The sequence below is a fragment of the Nothoprocta perdicaria genome, unplaced genomic scaffold (assembly GCF_003342845.1).
Source record: "Nothoprocta perdicaria isolate Ctin4 unplaced genomic scaffold, notPer1 scaffold_290, whole genome shotgun sequence".
Classification (NCBI taxonomy): Eukaryota; Metazoa; Chordata; class Aves; order Tinamiformes; family Tinamidae; genus Nothoprocta; species Nothoprocta perdicaria.
The window spans coordinates 444,243-464,100 of record NW_020455522.1 but is presented as its reverse complement, the minus strand read 5'-3'; the positions used below and the strand labels follow the sequence as shown (position 1 = coordinate 464,100).

At 45.5% G+C, this 19,858-nt stretch overlaps 1 protein-coding gene across 1 annotated transcript in view; it reads left to right on the top strand.

Moving 5' to 3' along the window:
- The window catches only part of ACSS1 (acyl-CoA synthetase short chain family member 1), a gene marked incomplete at its 5' end in the record, with an annotated part of 32,350 nt that extends 14,862 nt beyond the window's left edge, over positions 1–17,488 (top strand). Inside the window, 10 exons of the mRNA XM_026041729.1 lie at positions 1,940–2,092; positions 3,813–3,960; positions 4,274–4,411; positions 4,923–5,015; positions 8,973–9,085; positions 10,011–10,137; positions 11,164–11,291; positions 12,811–12,874; positions 13,411–13,529; positions 15,110–17,488. Coding sequence (XP_025897514.1) covers positions 1,940–2,092; positions 3,813–3,960; positions 4,274–4,411; positions 4,923–5,015; positions 8,973–9,085; positions 10,011–10,137; positions 11,164–11,291; positions 12,811–12,874; positions 13,411–13,529; positions 15,110–15,286 — 1,260 coding nt within the window. The remainder of the gene's footprint in view (positions 1–1,939; positions 2,093–3,812; positions 3,961–4,273; positions 4,412–4,922; positions 5,016–8,972; positions 9,086–10,010; positions 10,138–11,163; positions 11,292–12,810; positions 12,875–13,410; positions 13,530–15,109) is intronic.
- Positions 17,489–19,858: the final 2,370 nt, after the last annotated feature.

Below are 19,858 nucleotides of genomic sequence, written 5' to 3'. Positions count from 1 at the left end.
TTAAATGTGTTTAGCTGTTACGCCTGGGACTCTGCAGACTAATGCAAAAGCAGTTTTATCRGTTTGCCTGCAGCAAGAAGCAGAAAGTGCTCATCACAGCAATGCCTGGAAATCACCCATCTGCGGACAAGACAGCGACCAGGAGTCCCTGTGCTGGTCACATGAGATAGGAGAAAGGGTAGCAGCTAGTGGGTGGGTGAAACAGGAAAAGGGACTTTTTAAGGCAGAAATTGTCCTAGTTCTTCCTACTCCACCTAGCATAAAARCATACAAAGTTTCTCCCCTCCCCAAGGCTGCAGACAAACTGAGCTCACATTATTGTCAATTGTAGGGTTAACCTTGTAACACAGCAAGAATTCAACAGTTTGTGCTGTTAACTCTCTCATACCTGATGTTTGCAGCAGAAGCAACCAACGGTTGCGTTGGTCTCCCAGCTCATAGGTGCTTTCTGTCCTGTCCTGCCTGTCCATYTCATCTCTTCCCTACTCACCAAGGGCTTCTTGTTTGTCCTTCCATCTGCAATTTTTTGTCCTTCATACAAATTTTTGAGAAGCAATGAGAATGTGGGACAGTGTGGAGAACAACAGTGATGCCATACTGACTGGCTGGCTCTTTTTCTAACTCACTCCCATATCTCCTTTCTTAATTGAACTACAGCTAATRTGTAAAAGCTTACACTTAAATTTCAGCTCATGTTGTGCTAGAGCACATGAGAACTTGATCTTAGTATCAAAAGCTGGCAAGTCAGCCTGAACTGACAGCATTAAGGGGTTGCAGTAAATAAGTGGGATGAGCAGCAGTGCTGTAACACTGTAACAGAGGATAAGAAATAGGTCTCACCCTGCCAGGTTTTCTTTCTCTATTTAGCTTCATTCAGACACTTTTAAACAATTGGATCTGTTGTTATTCAGTTCTAAATAAGTGTGTTTACAGTATATAATTTTTCAAATAGCTAGAAATCTCATCCAAGCACCCTCTAGTAATCCTCACAGGATTCGGGATTTGTCTAGGCCAGTGTGGGTTTGAGAGAAGCAAGCCAGCTGTGCCTTTTTGCAGCCAGATGTTGAGCATCTGGAACACACAGTGATTGCTGCACATTGGTGCACAGCTAAGAGAAACATTCAGCATCTTCCTGATTTTTTTTTTTTTTTGAGTCTGGGTGGACAAACTATAGAAAGAKGCTGTTCCACTGGAAACAAGGTGCCTTCGTGCTATTCATCTGCCCTGGAAGAAAGGTTTCCTTCTGGTCTAAGTGTCTTACAGGAATACCTTTTAGGCATGGAGTTCGCCCTCTGATTCACAGCCTGTCTTGATTCTAGCCCTTTACCTCATGTAAAGGCCGTTACCAGTTTGCCATCCCCAGGCTTTTCAGATGGTGGAAGGCTCAGAAGCAGCAGTGAGCAAGCACAGAGCAGGCATTCTGCTACCAATATCCAAAGTTTTGCTGTTTTGGTTTGAAAATTATTCCAAGTAGACCAGTTGTTTTTCACAGTGCAGCTCTGTGCCACGTCTTTGCTCGAGCTTCTCTTCTACCTGGCTCAGGCATAAGGGGCAGGACTGGAAGCTGTTTCTCATGCACTTTCTTGCAGGGTCTCTCTTGCAGGTTGCTGAGGAGAAGCAACACCCTTTCTCAGTACTTTGGGGCTGTAGTACTAACTGCTGAGTGTTTCTTGGACGTGGGCCCTCTGTGAGCACCACTGCTGCACKGGGGTACATGTTTGTAGCTACACTGTGGTTTTCTAACAGCAAGGGCTTGAAATGTCAGCCAGTGCTTACCCTTTTCTTCCTAAAGTGTTGCTTTATGTGCTTCCTTACCCTTGACTTCTGAGCATGGCAGAGGTGTTAGTAGGAGAACTAGCTGTTATGTGGCTGCAGGAACTTCTCCACAAGGTGTGTGAGCTAGGTGAAACCTGTGATACATCCATTTCTTTTCCCTTAGGAGATGGCCAAGGCAGCTTCTGTGTGCACTCCAGAGAGCATGGACAGTGAAGATATGCTCTTCATGCTGTACACTTCGGGCAGCACCGGGAAACCCAAAGGAATTGTTCACACCCAGGCTGGATATCTGCTCTACGCTGCTCTCACACACAAGGTAACTGAGATCCAGCCTCTGGAAAAGGTCTGCTTGCCTTCTGCCAGGATTAACGGGAGAGACTGACTGGAGGGGGCTACTGTGTTCGCTGTTCACTGCCTAATTGGCTTATTGGGCGTAATCAGGCAGAAAAATGCCTAAGAACATCTAATTAATCTTCAGGATTTGTTGTTGGAGAATATAATACTGTGAAAAATGGGCCTACGGGTATGAATAGGAACTGAGCTGTGCTGCTGCTTTGGCATTTAAAGTGTTTTAAGTCTTGCAGGCCAAAATTTGTGAAGGCCTAAAGTGACGTGGATGAGGAGATCAGGTACCTCACCTGCACTGGTAATGTGAATRTTAGTTTGTTAGTTTTGCAGTGGGATGCTGGTCCTCTTGCTTTTATTGCAGAGAGGATCTGGACTTTAAAACAGCTGTGTTGCATAACATTTGTTTTCTAAGATTAATAATCATATTCATTCTTTTGTACTGTTTTTCTATGTGATCTTGGCTAAATGCTTTATCCCCCTTTCTCTTGAAAAAAAAATGGCCATGTCTCTACTTCCTGAGACTTCTGATCTGTGCTCTGCATGGTAAAAGCTAGCACTGAAATGCAGGCAGGACTGCTGTGAAGAATCTCCATCTGACTGTGTTGGCACTGCCCTGTTTGTAATCACACACAACTCCTTCAGACATTTTCTTTCTTTAGACTGGCACAGTTGAATTTTTAGAAGACTTGAATGTGATTCCCACCAGTCTCAAATTTCTTGTCATTGAGTGTTGTTACATGTCAGCTTTTCCAAAGGACAGTGTAAATTCCAAGGAATCTATTTGTTGCTCACTCTGGAAGGAAAATCTTGCATGCTGGTGCAGACACTGAGGCCTCGTATGCAACTGTGTTCCCTTTAGAGGTTCTCTTGCCTGGCAGGAAAAGATCCTTGCAAAGATAAGCTGAGAATTACTTCTTTTAGGTAGAGGAATCAGCTGCCTGGTGTGGCCTTCCTGCCTCTGTAGTCCTTGATATTCTAACTTTGAATTAAGAGGATATGTTACACACTCGTGATTTTTGAGTTCTGATGTGCTTTCTTTGCTTTCAAACATAAAACTGATTCTGATGAAAAGTCAGGGCCTCTTCACTGCCTGTTAGAAGAATGAGATTTACAGCGGGGAGCATTTTCCATAACAGAGACAAGATAACGAGTCCCTGGAGAAATCCTACTTTGAATTTGATGAGCAGAGATAGGCGGGCATCTGGAAGGGTATATGGAGAAGGAGCGATAGAGAAGCTGAGCAGCAGCTCAGAACACTTCTCAGAAAATGTCTCAGGAACTTACCAGTTTCTTCAGCTTTCTGATGGAAATCTGCTTGGATTCATGATAGGGCTGAGCCTCCACAGCCTACAGCTCCCCTGCATGTAATTGAGGGTCAGCTCACGCAGGTGGCCTGCCGTGGRCTGGCAGCTTAGGGCATCCAGGCCTTTGGACTGTTGCTGGAGGCTCCAGTCCTGGCACAAGCCACTTCCCTGCGTCAGCAGGTTTGCCAAACCCATTTGCCCCGGTCCCTCTGCCTTGCTTCTTCCCCTTGGGCTGGTCTTTGTGCTGTGTGTCCTACCTGCCTGGCTCCGCTCGCCCCACAAGCTCCCTCGCTCCCAAAGGGACATACATGAACTAGTGCCTCACCTCTGAGCTTCTTGCACCTGCCAAGAGGAACTCAGCTGGCCTTACATTTATCTTTGCAGTATGTGTTTGACTACCAGCAAGGTGATATTTTTGGCTGTGTGGCTGACATTGGTTGGATCACGGGACACAGCTATGTTGTATATGGACCACTCTGCAACGGAGCCACCTCTGTGCTGTTTGAAAGTACTCCAGTGTACCCTGACCCAGGTGAGGGAATGGAGAGCAAGGGTTTGGATGGACTTGGCAGTATATGGGAAAAGGAGGTGTAGAAATCTGTCCAGTGTCCAGAAACCTGTCCACCTGCCTACTCGGGGGATGTTATCTTTGTTTCTTTGGAACATGTGACTGTAACATTCAGGAACATCTGCACATCCAAGGTCAGAAAGAAAAAAAAAAGGTGCTGTTGGTTTTGCTCTGTACTTATATTAGTCACAGCTTTAGCTGTTAACCTTTGCATTGGGCATTTGTGGCAGCATATTCCACTGCTAGACAGATAAATGGGCTGCTTGGGATCTTGCAGGTCGTTATTGGGAAATGGTGCAAAGGTTGAAAATTAATCAATTTTATGGAGCACCTACGGCTGTACGCTTGCTGCTGAAGTATGGAAATGAGTGGGTGAAGAAATATGACAGATCTTCCCTAAAGACCCTGGGATCAGGTGAGAGGCACAAAATCTTCATCTGAAAAAGACAGAGGGTTCTAGCAGATATGAACAGATACCAAAGAAGCTTGGCTGACCAGATGGGATATAGTTGTAAATCGATAATAAATTGATAATAAAGCAGGTTCTCCATCTGGCTTTTCAGATATAGCCTCAGCATAAAGAGAAACAAACTGAAGTTGGTGCCATTGCAGTTTAGTGTGATTATCTCTCTTTCTCTCTTTTTTTTTTTTTTTTTTTTTTTTTTTTTTCAGGATTGCATTCTTGGTTTAAAAAGATTTACCTACTGGTAAACAGCACTGTTTTGAACTTACTCACCTGTTCTAGGTGGTCCTGGTGGTGCTTTCCCCATTGCATAATGCTTTGCAGTCTCTGCCTATCTCAGCAAAAATGCTGCAAGCATCTTGATTAGAGATCTTGCAATGAGCATGTTTTGCACAGCAAGGCAGAATGAACTGCCCGCAACCCCCTGCGCCTCAGTCTCTTTCCTTTCTTTCTCTGAATGTAGTGGGAGAGCCCATCAACAAGGAAGCCTGGCAGTGGTTCTACCACGTGGTGGGAGACGGGCGCTGCACTCTCGTTGACACCTGGTGGCAGACAGGTAAGGGGCTTCCTTGGGTGGGTGCAGRCCTGACTCTTGATGGGAACATCTTGGTGGTGGTGCTGGATAGGAGGTGCAGGTGGTGCAGGAGAATTAGTGCACTTCAACTTGACCAAAAGAGCATGCCAGAAAAATCCGTCCTGATATTTCAATCAATTTTTGAAAATCACTGCACATAGCAGCACTGTAATAAAATATAAAAGCAATAGCAGTATTTGTGGGTTTTTTTTTTCTTCTTTGGAAATCTTTTTTGATATTTTGAGTGATGGAAAATCTCCAGCAGTTCTAGAAAACAAAGAAAACGAATTCCTGGGCCCAAGTGGGAGAAAGCAGCTTGAATTGGAAGCCTCATGGAAGTTGTTTCCATARCTGGCCTGACCTTGGTATGATCTTATTATGGAAAGGCTTTTATAGCACCATATTGCCATAAATCATACTTAAATGTGCCTTGTTTGCTTTCTTGAGAAAGATCAGAGTAGCAAGGAAAAATGAGCTGCGTAGACATTGGCTGATTGAAAAGGAATCAGTTACAGCTTGCTGGCTGTGCATCAGGCGTGGGGACAAGGGCTCCTATCCAGCGGGGACAGGAAGGAGCACCCTCTTGCAGGAGCAAAGGCAGGCAGCATATTGTAGGTGCTTTGGCTGTGGGTGCAGGGGAGAATGCGCCTCTGTTTTGGCAACATGCTTGACCTGGCCCTACGTTGTCCGTGTCGTTAAGGGCTGGCTTCCGTTTACAGCCTGCTCAACAGTGACAGGGGTAACTGGCCGTGGTCTCAGATCCCTGCCAAGTTGCAGCAGGGAAATAATTCACAGCTGGTTCCTCCTATGTCCCAACCAGCAATATATTGTTCCCAGTGTTCCCATGCAGACCTCCGGCTTTGTGCTCTCCTGGGGGTGAAGCAAAGCTGCTCATCATCATCTGCGTGAAAGAGGCTGCTACTCTGCGGCGTGGGGCCCTGCAGCTCCTTCCTGGCCACCTCAGCAGCAAGTCCTCTCCTCTGCCGGCTCATATAGCCCGCTGCTAAAGGCACCTTGAATGCTCTTTCCCAAAAGCTTGGCGGAAGTGCATCCACACAGTCTGCCACTGCTGCCAGACTCTGTTCAGTATCCACGTGGCCAGTTTCTCAATGTGATGAGCTAGTTTTTGGCACACAACCAAGTTACATTTAATCCAAATCAGATGTGCAGAGYTTTTATTTTCAGATTCAAATAAAACAGCCTCAGAATTCCAAGCAGCAATTCTATGTACTATCTACTTCAGTAAGTAATCCCTTAAACCATCTGGGCTCTCACACACTGAGAAGAAGACCTGCGCGGCTGCGAGCTGTGTGCTTTCCTCCGCTCACTGATCTGAGATGAAGTGCAGCCAAGAAAACGGTCGATTGCTGTACAGTGATGGAGATGAGACATGATCTTTTTTGCCTCCAATATTTTTGGCTTTAGCATAAGTTAACTAGGGTCGGTCTCCTAAACATTTTTTTTTTCACTCTAAGATCTTAAAAAAAAAATTAAACTGTATTTCTCCTTTTTTTTTTTCCCTCAGAGCATCAATTATCAAGTGAGAGATTGAAGCACATTTGCTGGACAGCCTGTTCATACAGAGTGCCTGATGCTTACCTTGAATTAGGCATGGGTTTGCAGGCAAACACCATCCCCTGGAAGCATAATATAATGATAAATGCTTACAAAATTGATTTTGCTAGAAAGGAGAATCAATCTTCCTCCAAAGTCGATGCTTCCAATAAAAAGGAAGCCAAATTAATCATGGAAAGATTATATATGTCATTTGGGCACAAAGAGAGCATGGAAAGAGATTTTCTAAACAGTCTGATGGATGCTGCTTATGGTGCTGCAGTGCCACCTCAAACAATTTCGGTGCAGCTGGTTAATTGAACTGTTGTATACAGTGTCCTCTATGCTCTGTTGCTGCCCAAAGCAGCAACATGTTACCTGATAATAAAGCTCAGCAAGCATAAAGATCAACAAATGATGATTTAAGAGTCGATTTGAAAGATTTTGGAYGAGCAGATGAGTGAGACAGCGATTATGAAAAGCAATTTAAGCTCTGTGGTATGTGCCAATGACAGGTAGAAAATTTCTATSACCATTATTGCTGAAATACTAAATAGCAATATCCGTGCTGTAATTGACAGTAATAGGATCAAAGCTGTGTTAAGTATCAGGTCTGTTGCAGGAGAGACACTAGGTATTTTTACTTGTTGTTGAATTTATACCAGAAATCCAGCTGTTGTATGCAATACAACAATATGTAGAATGAATAAGAGTTGAAAGACATTTCTGAAAAGGCCCTGGCAGTTYTGCTGTAGGGCTCCTGCATGGACACTACCTTAAAGTGTTTGAAGGGGCCACTGTGGCTTTGCTGGTTTCCCTCACGAAGCAGGCAGAGGCAGACAGGCCCGTCTAGCTGTGGTGGTTTAAGAAAGCAGCCATGGAGGCTTCATGCTTTTCCCTGCTGCCAGAAGTGACCTATCTACTGCAGGAGCGAACCTGTTTCTATGCATCCCCTGCCCAAGTTGACAATATGGGAGCAGATAAGGCGTAAACAGGTTTTCCTTCTGCCACCTCTACCTCTGAGGAGAGCAGAGCAGGTCTTGRGCAGGGCAGAGCCTCCTACTCTGTCAGTGCCAAAAATGAGGACTTCTAAACCAGTTTAGGAACCTCCATGCACATGTTTGCATAACCCTTAACTATTCAAATAAATATTTTTAAAGCATTTCTGCCACTGTGCAGCTGCCTCTGGAACGTGACTTTGCTGATGTGCAGCTGCGGGTTGTGTTGGATCTGACAAAGCCCACACTGAAGTACAGTTTGCTGTGCTGTATGCAAACGAGTACCTGCTTAAGAAGAGCAACCATCACTTTAATCAGTTCCCCTGCTCTCATACCTAAACCCTACATTCCTGTGTTTTTGTTTCTCTCCTGTGTCTCTGAATTAGTTTTTAGAATAGAAAGGATATGATTAAAGCTGAAAACTGGTCTAAYGTGCATCCCAGAGAGAGTGACGAAGAATGACTAAAAGGTTCAATTTTGAGTAGAAGATAATCTCAGCCTGCCTGTGGTGGTKGAGTTATTCTCATTTTCTGTAATAACAGTAATTCAGGCTCCTGAAGAGCTTTCTATACTATCCTACAGAGTGCAGCAAAAACAGCACAGTGAGAAAAATCCCCTGACACACTTAGACTTTTCCTGTRAAATCCTTTGAGGGGTTTTATCAGTCCCAGGAAATGGGACTGATAAATACCAGCATCTCACCAGCTCCATGCTGATCTGAGAGTAGGATACAAGGATGTGTACTGGAGGTCCCTGTACTCATTGCTGGTTGGTAGCTGGAGGAACGGATTTACCTGAGTGTGACTTAGGGACAGATTCTGGGACTAGAGGATGTGGGCTGTACCAGTGGGCTCTTCATCCCATCATTTGCCATAGAGGGGACCATGGGAAGGCTGTTGAACACACACACGGTGTCTGCTGCTGCTGCAGAGTCCTCGGGCCTCTTCATGCAAAGCCAACTGCTGTGGTCTGTGCAGGGTCCTCTCTGAGCTCTTGGGAAGCTGAGCTGGAAGTCAGATCCGTACGGCCAGCACTGACTGAGGCACTGTGCAAACAGGGAAAGGGAAGAACTTTCAGTAAAACTCTGCAAGAAGGGGGACTCCGCTCCCTACCTGCTGAAATGTTTCTTGCAGACAGGGTAAGCCTGGGTGGTGTCACCCTGGCCTGCCAGACTCTTTTCTTATGTGTGAGCCTTTCTGGTGCTCATAAAGACTTCTTGGTTTCTCGTCTGTGCTGCTTTCAGACACCTRTGCTAAGTGGCGTGGCACTGTTTCTTCCCAGTAGCTGTCACTTGCAAGGCGCTTCCCTGTCCTCTCTTTTAACCACGAAGAGCTGGCACATGCTTTCATCCAGCACCTCATAGACCCATTTTTCATTATTCTTCCAGAAACTGGTGGCATCTGCATTGCCCCACGGCCTTCAGAGGAAAAAGCTGAGATCGTTCCAGCTATGGCTATGAGACCCTTCTTTGGGATTGTTCCTGTGCTGATGGATGAGAATGTGAGTTGGAGCTGTGCCTGGTGCTGAGAAGAGAACCTGCTGCATGGGTCTGTCTTAATCACCTTTCTGTTGCCCGAGGAAAAGGATCTAGGAGGAATGTTTGTTCCTCTCTTAAAATGGTACAACAGATGTGAAATTTATGTATCCCAGCGTATCTCATATGCCTATAGAGATTGCCAAGGGGGTGTTGCAAGCTATCTGAAAATCTCTGGAGATATGTTTGGATGWTAGACCTTACTTTTATCTTCTTTCACCACTTCTGGTTAAGAGCTGCTGCTTCTGTTTGTGAGAGCAGTGAGAAGTTGCACAGTGACGCATGGGAGCTACACATGGACAACCAGAGACACGTCAAGGCTAAAGCAGCCAGCGAGGCCGATGGAATTTTCCCAGGGTGTGAGTCCTCTTGGCTAGGCATGAGACCTTGTGGCTGTGGATGTCTGAGAGAGAAGTGATGCTGGTCCATGAAGCTGAGCTAAGCAATCCCAGTCTACACTCCACTGCCCTGTTAAAGAGAAAAAATTGGAATCCTCTTAATAAACAGTTTAGTAAGGGGATGTGTCAGTTCACTGAAGCTAAAGCAGAAGACAGTAGTGCAAGCACTTCCCTGCCAGTCTCTTCCCAGACATCCTCTGGACACATATTTGCTGTCATCTCCCCTGGCGTTCCTCTCTGGAGAATYGCAGGACTCACTTTTTCCCTCCGATAACTGTCCTGTGTGCTCTGCTGCTGGYTTCAGGGGGTGAGGATGGCACAACCTAGATGGCTTGTGGCAGTTCCGCTGGTCGATGCGTTTACTCCACACGTAGCCCTCCACTTGCAGTCTGTGCTGAGCACTGGGCTGAGTCTTGCCAGATCAGTGACTCAGAAGTGCTCAGTTTTTTCTATTTCACATACTTGATGATCCTTTCTGTGCTTGAACCTGCAGGGAAAGGTGATAGAGGGAAATGATGTGTCTGGTGCGCTCTGCATTGCCCAGCCATGGCCTGGCATGGCCAGAACCATCTATGGAGATCACCAGCGATTTGTTGATGCCTATTTCAAAGCCTACCCAGGTAAGGAGGGTGTCAAGGGAGTACAGTTTTAGACTTGACYCTATGAGCTGTCAAAAGGGAACGTATTATCTGGGAAATTATAATGCCCAGAATACAAGCCCAGATTCTCTCTCTTTGGAATCATTTATTGTCTCACTGGAAGACAGGAACATAGGATGGGAAAGTGTTACTGAAGTGTCTTACTGAATCTCACACTTGCAGTGACAGCTTCTATTGCATCCTTCCTTTTTAAACATGGTCACATTTTATGTGGCGAGTAATTAGAAGTGGCAGGGGAAAATCCTTGTGGGAGATTGGACAAGGCCAGTGTCTGCACTCAAGGGAGCATCTGAAAGGGCTTGGGAAGCATTGAAGATAGAGAAGAATCAGAGAGACAGTCCTCCAAGTTGTACAAAATGGGGCAGAATGTAATAATGGGAAACTGATACAGTTGACATTAACAGAGCCATATCTCCTTATTACTCACTACATGTTTGCATCTGAAATCCTGATGGCATTTAAAATAGGGTCATAGTTTCTCAGCTTAGAAGGCTGGGAGGCATTACTGAAGGTCCATGAACTCACCGGTAACAAGTCCTGGAAAGATCTGTCTTCAGATTTCACAGCACTGCCTGTTGCTTGCACTGCTACTACCTGCAGCTGAGAAGTGTCACAGGAACAGTTGAGATGCAGACGTGGCTCTAGTGAAGAGTCCACATAATCTGTGTCACCAGCCATGCTCTCATGGCATTGCAGGATGTGTGAACCACTGGGTTTGGTCTTTTTCACTCTCTTGTGGATGGCCTGCAAGTGTCTGATAGCTGTGTCCAGAGAGCTTTTCTCTTTGTGAGGCAGAGTGTCTTTAGGAAGTGCATCTCCTAGTTGTCTCACAGGGCTCATGGCTGACAGTGCAGCAGAGGGGTCAGGACTCCCCAGGGGCTGCACAGCTGAGCATAGAAGTCTGAATTTGTTCTCTATAAACGTGTCTTGCACCAGAGGCTGAAGCAGTTTGCTGGCACACTTCTTACCCACGTGTCGTTCCTGCAGGTTACTACTTCACAGGTGATGGAGCTTACAGGACGGAGAAAGGATATTACCAGATAACAGGGCGCATGGATGATGTCATTAACATCAGTGGCCACAGGCTGGGGACGGCAGAGATTGAAGATGCTATGGTGAGTTGGGGGTAGAGGGAGGTCCCATGACAGGTCAGATAAGCAGGACTAGGAGGGCCCCTTGAAAGGAGGGGTATGATTTTATACCAGGGCAGGGTCTGGTTAAATTAGGGTGACAGCATGGCCTTTGAACGCTGTCCCTGCACATATACGGCTTGATGCATTATGAATAATGAATATGCAGAAGGAAATGGCCCTCTTAGTAAGCAGCTCGCAAACAGGCAAGGAAGAGAGGAGTCATGCCATGCGCAGTCCCTGCAGCTGAACCCTTAGGGCTGCGTTTCCTCTCATTGRCTTTGTGCTGTTGCAGTTGTAATTGTGGATGCCAGTGAGGTCTCTGCATGGAACAGGCTGTTCTTCCTTTTCCATCCTTTGAGCTAACAACTAACCTTTCCTTACTGAATCGGTGGCTCATGCTCCTCTGTAATAGCTGAGTGTGCCTGAGAATTCAGCAGCTTAAATTTGAAGCAGCCTTGATTTGTGTCAGCTGTGAAACTAGCCTTTCGCTTAAAGAGAAAATGATATTAGCTCAGGGAATTGAAAACAAAAAGTCCTCAAAAGATTTATCTTCAAAGCTTGACCTGAATATTTATTTCTATATTATGTGTCTGGCTTGCTAATGACACTTAGAGGTAGCAGATGATAAATCTGAACTGTATTTACATGGCAGATAGGATTCTACAGTGTCCTCTGTGAATGAATTTCTTGCCTGTGTTGTGTAGAGTTCTAATCATGGCTGTAGGATCCAGTTCCTCTCCCACTATATGTATRTACATATATGTGTGTATATATGTGTGTATGTACATATATGCATTTATATATTTATGTTGCTCTGCAACATTTTCTTTCATATTTTAATCTACTTTTAAAACGGCAAAATCCAGTCTTGGTATGAGATTCAAATCTGTGCAGCACCACTATCATCTTACTGCAGAAGAGTGTCAGATTAAATTTTGATGAGCAGCAGCATAAACCACTGTTGTGGAGCATTCAGCAAAGCATCCTTTCCTCTGCTTGCAGGAAGGCCTGATCCCTCCTATCTCCTTTTGTGCTTTGGCAATGTGAACTGTAGTGCTGGCAGCTTTGCTCTTGCTCTGCTGGGGACAGTTCCTGTGGCACAGGGCATTGCAGGTTTTATTTGGGACTTGGTCACGGCCAGGCACTGGTTGGTGAGACTGTAGCCAAGAACGTAAGAGAGCACAGACAAGGGAAAACAGAGCAGTTTTTAAGCTGAAGCTAATTCAGTTTGGGATGGACGAGGCTTAGCACTGTATGTAAGGGCTACTGCAGTAAGTAAATGCCGCACTTGGGACATGGCCATGATCACATCAGCTGACTGTGTGGAAAAGAGGTGGGATCTTGCAATCCTGTTCTATTTAGAGCAGGATCTGGCCAAGGGGAGATTAACAGGCTCCTCAGCCATGTTGCAAGGTCTTTTGTTCCTACAGCGGCTGGCACAAATCGCGGGACTTGAACCAGTTGTTACGTTCTGTGTGTTTTTGTTCTCCTTTTTGTGAAGGCTGATCATCCGGAAGTCCCCGAGACGGCTGTGATTGGGTATCCACATGAGATCAAAGGAGAAGGTATGTGAAAAGCAGTGGCTGATGTGACACACACGTATGCATTACTTAATTTCTAACCCAGGCTATGTGTAGGGGGTGCCTAGGGAAGGCAGGCCAGCTATCCAGACCCTTAGGTTGACCGGGATGGCCCTGCCGTGTATGGAAACACTATGTGCCAAAGGAGTTCAGGGAGCAGTACTGCACCCAACTGAGGGACATACAGTCACTCTTTCTGGCTCTGTCTGGCTTTTTCATGGCTACAGAACTAATATTTGCTGGCCAGGTTGTGATCCCAATTATACTTAGGTATTTTCTGCTGAACTGTCATTGTCCCTGAGATTCCAGTCCGATCCACAGAGGCTGAAATAAAAGTTAAGCTGTCATTTGGAGTCTGGAATTTTACACTCTTCTTTTGTAGACAAGAGCTCTGATTTTCTTGGGAACATCAGAAAGACTTGACAGCTGCATCCTTATCCAAGTGAATGTCTCTGCTCTTGGCCCTTTTGTCAGTCAGGTTCTCATATTGAGGTATATGACTTCTGCCCGTTTTATTCCAGGTGCCTTTGCTTTCATAGTGGTAAAAGAAGAGACAACTCATAAAGATCGTGTCAAAGAAGAGCTCAAAACTATAGTGGCTTCCAAGATAGCAAAGTATGCTGTGCCTGACCACATCCTGGTAAGTAGCAGATTATAACCAGGACCCCCAGCAGCAGTAGCCACATTTAGCAAGTCTCACCTCCCTGTCTGCAGAGTTTATTATTCCTCTTTTGAAGGGCACAGCAACTTGCCCTTCAGTGAAAGTGAATTAACTAGAGGCATCCCTGAGTAGTGGAGAGCACATAGGATGCAGTGACTTTAGTACACACCTCCTGCGCACCTGGAGATCAGCCTGGGGATCACTCAGAGGGGTGGTGAGAATATTGCAGCTGCTACAGCTTGCGGAGTAGCTTCTCCACGGGACTTCTGCAGAGTGTGCTCTAGGCAACCCGGGTCTGCCTTGCTGGGCCATATATTGGATAACCATTTAAATAGGATGCACGGAGAGGACTTGAGAGTGCCTGTCTCGGGAAGAACTCAGGCAAAGGGGAGCCCCAGGTGCCTGTTCCTGTTGACTGTTGCAGCATTACTGCTCTATATGAATCTTGTCCTCAGCTAACTCAGTAATTGCTCAGAAGCAATATACGCTGAACCCCATGGCCTTGTGCAAAGAATTATATAAACTCCTGTGAAATGTAGCGAACAACCAAAAACTCCAGTGACACTGATGGGCAGAATGATGCCATTTCCCTGCGTCTGTTAATCATCATACCTGTTAATGCTTCAGAGCTTTCTAGACGGTTGGCCTGGATGTATAGCAAGATATGAGGCCTAATAGTGTGTCTGTTCGTGCCTTGGAGAGTGAGGCTCAAATCTCTGCTAACACCTTTGCATCTGCCCCTAAGCCCTTCGCAGGGAGCTTATCAAAGACATTTAATGCTCACCGGGCTATGAGGGAAGCCATRTAGGGTGACAGATATGATCAGGTGAGAAAGACCTCAGCAGACTACAGTAGGGAACCTTGTAGCTAGCTTGCAATATTCTSTGTTTTATGTTCCTACCCTGTACATAGGGTATGTTTGCAGATAGCTTTAACTACACTTCCAGTTCAATAGTTAACAGCTTATTCATGGCTTGATTCTCCAAAGAGCTATGCATCCTGCAACACCTAGCCTAGAGATACACAGCATTGAGTAAAGGAGGAGAAATCTACTTAAATAAGAATAAACTTTATAAAACAAGAAGTGCTAGTGATACTCCTTCCCTTGGACATAAACTGATGTGTAGTTCCCAGGAGGCTTAAAGGAGCCGTTGCCATGGGACAGTGCCAGGCTTAGGACAGCTCAGCTAAATTTCCATGTGGTTTGCAGCTACATGGCAGGGAGCGAGTTGTGAGCAGAGCATGATAATAAGGCAGACACGAGCAGTGACCTCACCAGCAGGGACCCAGGATGCAGAGTGGCAAGTTGGGACAGGATCAGAGACAGTGGTGACTTGGCAGCTCTTTACTGATGGGCTGGGCCCAAGGTAAGGCCAGGAAGCCAGGCTGGTGGGTTCATGTCAGACTCGTGGAGGCAGAGTGCTGGTGCAGAGCCAGCAGCTGCACCGCTGCTGCATACCACAAGCAGGGGGTAAGAAGCAAAGCTGAAAAGGACGAAGTGCCCTGGACCCTGACATCCTGCAGGATCTTGTTCTTTTCCTCTTTTCCTCTTTCTGCAGGTAGTGAAACGCCTGCCCAAAACTCGATCAGGGAAGATCATGAGAAGGCTGCTGAGGAAAGTGGTTGCTGAACAGTCAAATGACATGGGAGATACCACCACACTTGATGATCCAAGTGTCATCACGGAGATACTGGAAGCTTACCAGAAATACAAAAAGGAGAAGAGTTCTTCCTAGCAAGCAGCTCTGGAATCTCTGTCCTCTGGAAATATGGAGGGTGTCAAATAACCATGTAAACAGCATGGGTTTTTTCTTGCTGCTTTTTTTTTGCAAAACTCTGTTCCCTTCTAGAAGAACAAGATTTTCTMTTGTACAACATTGCTCAAGATGTCCTGAGCTAGGAGCAATCTGCAGTCTTGCATAATCAATTTGCTTTAACTGAGTTCCCTTTGGCTGCTTTTAGACCTGCTGTAGAGCAGCTGTTGGGGTTTTTATAGGCAATGATGAAATTAAGAGTAACTGAGGCAAAGTGAAGATATTAATGTTTCTCATTTTAATGTTCCTGTATAGGGAAAGGTTTTATACAATACTTCTGCTGTTTTAATAGCAGCCCTGGAATACACTCCTTCAATGTTTCCTTCAGCTTGGATATCCAAGTTCAAGTAGTTGTATTTAACTTCAACTCTGGTGCYTCTTCAGCGATGGTGGATATTCCAGTAGATATTTTACATATGTTAGTAGAGAAATGAGAAGGGTATGGCTAATCTGATTTGATAATTGTCTCTTTTTGTTATTCATTTGTTCTGATACCTCCTTGGGCTTTCCTTGCAAGGATTTTTTTGCCCAAGATGCCTGTGTCCTTTCCCACCCCACCTGGCCAACCCAGTACTAGCAGTTGGAGCTGCAGGACTGTGCCTTTCTCTGTGCTCTCTCCATATCCGCAGCACATTGCCAGTTGAATAGGAGGGACTTAGTCCCAAGTGTTTTTAGCCTGATTGAAGAAACAGATCATGAGCTGAGTTTTYAAAGTGACCATCCTCTTCCCCACTGATGATGCCAGCTAAGTCAGTGCTGGCCCACTGTCATTCACTTTTGCAGATCAGGTGAGGCTAGTAGATCTCTTTAGATACAACTAGTAGATCTCTTTAGTTGATCGTTTATGTAGGTGCCTTTGTTTCTTGGCACCCTGAGAAGAGGACGATGTTTGCTTTGCTGTCTCTCAGAGGAGCTTTGAGAAACAAAATCTTGAAGTGCTCAAGAAAGGTTTGAAGCGGAGAGATTTGGYGTAGGGAGATTCTGCCTCTCTCTTGCTGGGGGACTCATGGAGACCGTCTTACCTATGTGATTTGTGACCAAGTAATGGTGAAAGCAGTGGTTATTTTAGCCCACTTCCAGATGGTCTGTAGTCTTTGCCACAACAGTGACAGGTGCTCTAGTGTGGAGATAGGTTGGTTCTTCTGTTTCCTGGTCGGTTCTGATTCTTCTTGGAAGAGCTGTCTTAAGGTTTTTCTTTTGAGCTGTACCTTCCAAAACCTACCAAGTCTGCCCCTTTCTTATGCCACTATGCTGATGTTCCAAAGAGATAACAGCCAAGAGACTACCTGCAAATTCTACAATGCACAGAAAACAAGGAGAAAGCAAATCCTTTTAATTCCTAGATTGACTGCTAGAAAGTGATAGTAGTATTCCTGACCAGCAACCTCAGGATAACAGGGAGCTGTTGTAATAAAACAGTCCATATCTTTCAGATGCTTTCAAAATTGCAACAAATATATTAAGTGTTTCGTTTCTGGATTCTTTTGTGTATTGTCATGGACAAGTTTTGATTGAAGTGCTACTTACAGTGTTCTGGGAAAAGAATTCACTACTTGGTCTCCTACGTTAGGTCACTATTAGGCAGCGTAGTGCTAGAAGGAGGCTGAATCCAGCAGTCTGATATGGGGAAGGCTGCAGCAGCTCCATGCGCTCGAGTCCAGCCACTAGCAAGGCTGAGTATGCATTTCTAGTAGGAATACACATACAGAAACATGTATACAACACATAGTTCCATGGAGCTTCGTGATCTGGCCCACAAAGCCTCTGAGCAATTGGCAGAACAGCCAACTTCTGCTGTACTGTTCCGGAGGTGGCGTRCTGCTGAATCAAAGTGGATTCAAATGCTGCTTTTTCCAGTGGGACTGCATACAAGAGGGGCAGTCTGCATCCCTAACTGGAGTTGGGGAAAGCAGTGGCTAATTGACCCTGTGGGACTGGGAAGGGATCAGTGAGGTTTTTTGGACAGCAGTGATTCTCGTGCAGTACAGGGAAGCGAGCGCTTGCAGTACAACGTGCTCTTGGAGACAGGCGTGTTGTGAGAACCCAGAGTTCCTGTGCATGTGCTAGCGGCATGTGTTGGGCTTAGTTTACTTAAATTTTCTCTAGGGACTGGGAAATACAGTAGAGAAATATAGTAGGGAGGATCATGTTTCCTGAAAATTCCCATCCTTCTGCTCTGCTTAGAATAAACAGAGACCCCATGGACCTTTTGTGTGATAAGCATCTTGACTGCAGGTCAAGATAAAATAGACTTGACAGGAAGTTAATATTTCAGGAGACAGCCATGGCACACATTCTCTATTGCCATTACAAAATAAAAAGCCTCCCCCTTAATTGATTTTTTCAAGATGGAAGCAGCCAAGAGCTAATGATTTTGACAGAAAAAAGAAAAAAAAAGATTCCTTTGTTTAAATAGGTTGTCTCCAAACAGTTTGAAACTTGGCATGGAGAAGGAAAGATGACTTTTGAGCACAACTACAGTTTTCTTTTAGTCTAGAGAGCACTTGCTATCTATGCTCTGTAGCAGGATATATGTTGTAGCYGTTTCCTGAAATATGAACTTCCTCTCAACTCTATTGTATACATTTATATAATTCATCTGCTCAGGGAAAAACGGAGATTGCTGCGACTGTGTCTGTCTGTGGTGGCAGAGTCTAGTTGTTATGATCTGATTGTTGTTCAGATTTTCATTAAAATGAATACCTTTCTCTGGGTGATGGTTTGGTTTTACCACATAAGCATCTTGCTCTCCATCCCTTAAAACTTGATTCTTTTTTTCAATTCCTCAGATTCCTCTTTTTTTGGTTATTTTGGTTTGTCAATACAGACCAAAAAAAAAAAAAAAAAAAAAGAGCTGATGAGAATAAGACCAGCTCATGATTCAAGTCCCTGTGCTGAGGGTTGCTTGCACTGATAAACACCTTAAAGAGTGGGAGAACTAGTGGTTGTATTTCAGTAAGCTGCATATTGTTTGACTTCCGAGGTCCCAGGGCTCTACAATCATTGAATTGGGTGATAAAAACAGAGAACAATTAATTTGCATTCATTAATTCAGACCACACAGCTCCTAAGCTCCTTGTTTAGTCCTATTTGGGTGCCCATCCTGCGCTACCAGAGAAGGTGTGAAAACAGGGTGCCTGGGGGGCAGATGAGACCTGGTGTTAGGGAGTGAGCAAGTGTGAGGTTATCCCAGAGCTCCACAGAGTGAGAAGGAATTTGTTTCCAGGTGCCAGGGATCATCTGTCCATTGCTGGAGCATCCTCTGCAGGGGCCATGTCCATTAAGGAGTGAGGCAGGTTGTGTTTTGCTTCCTGCATATCCCATGTGGATAACACTATGGCTGCAATGTATTCCTCTGGGATGGATACTGAACATCCCTGTTAGCTGTTACTCATGTTACATCCAGCAGCTGCTTCAGGGAAGCTTCCAAGGGTTGTCTGGAGCTACAAGCCAAGGAAGAGCTAGAAAGGCAGTTCCCCATCTCCTCATTGTATTTTGCTGCTGCAGCTGCCCTAGTGATTTATTTACTGACAGAATTTCTTGATAAAACAGACTGTTTTCCTGCCTTACACAAGCACAATCAGGGTCTATCTCTGTAACCACTTTCAGTCACATAGACTAATTTCAGTCACAAATTTTGCTTTTAAGCTCAGTCTGAACAAATGGTTATTTTTCAACTTGAAAACCAATAGTTCTGTGCAGGGCTGAGCCTAGTGATAGAGCATGGATGAATGGATTTGAGGATGTAACCATTTGTAACTAGTTACCTCTGGGGGTAGAACTGGTAACAGTTATACAAAATTACCAGCCCGAGAGCACTGGTTGAATGACCTGCAGCAGGGACTTCTTAATACTCACTCCTATTTCTCTGCACCAGGTGTGTGGACTCAGCTGACACAAAAAAAGAGCTTGGTTTGACTTTGGTTTCCAGACRAGAAGCGAGGCAGTGCCCTCTGCCTTTGGCAGCCACTCCTCTCTCTTGCAGCCCTTTACAAAAGCTACCAAAACCTGCTAGTGGTTTTTGGACCTGGAAGTGATGCTATGGTTAAAATGGGAGAGAAATATTCACTTTGGCCAACCTGCATGCCTTTAACTCCGGTCCCTCCTCGAAGCCTGTGCAGGGTGCGTTGCTGTTATGATGCCAGAACCCTTTACGCTCCTCTCTGCCTTTCTGCTTCACCATAGCCAGGTGCCCAGGCATTGTTGAGGGAAAAGAAAAAAAGAGAGGAAAAAAAATTCTGTCAGTGCGGTTTCGTAGTGCCATCTTGTGGCGAGCACAGCACTTTCAGGAGCAATGAGGACTGAATCAGAAAAACGCTGCTCACCGGAGCCCAAGAACGGGCTCTGCCCCTGCCGCGGTCCTGCCCTTCACCTCAGCGCGCAGCAAACAGGGAGGAGCGGGGACATCCCCGCCACCACAGGACGAAGCGGGCAGGACGCGTTGGGGCGGAGCGGGGCCGGGCGCGAGGGGCGGTTGGCGGCGGTTGGGGCGGG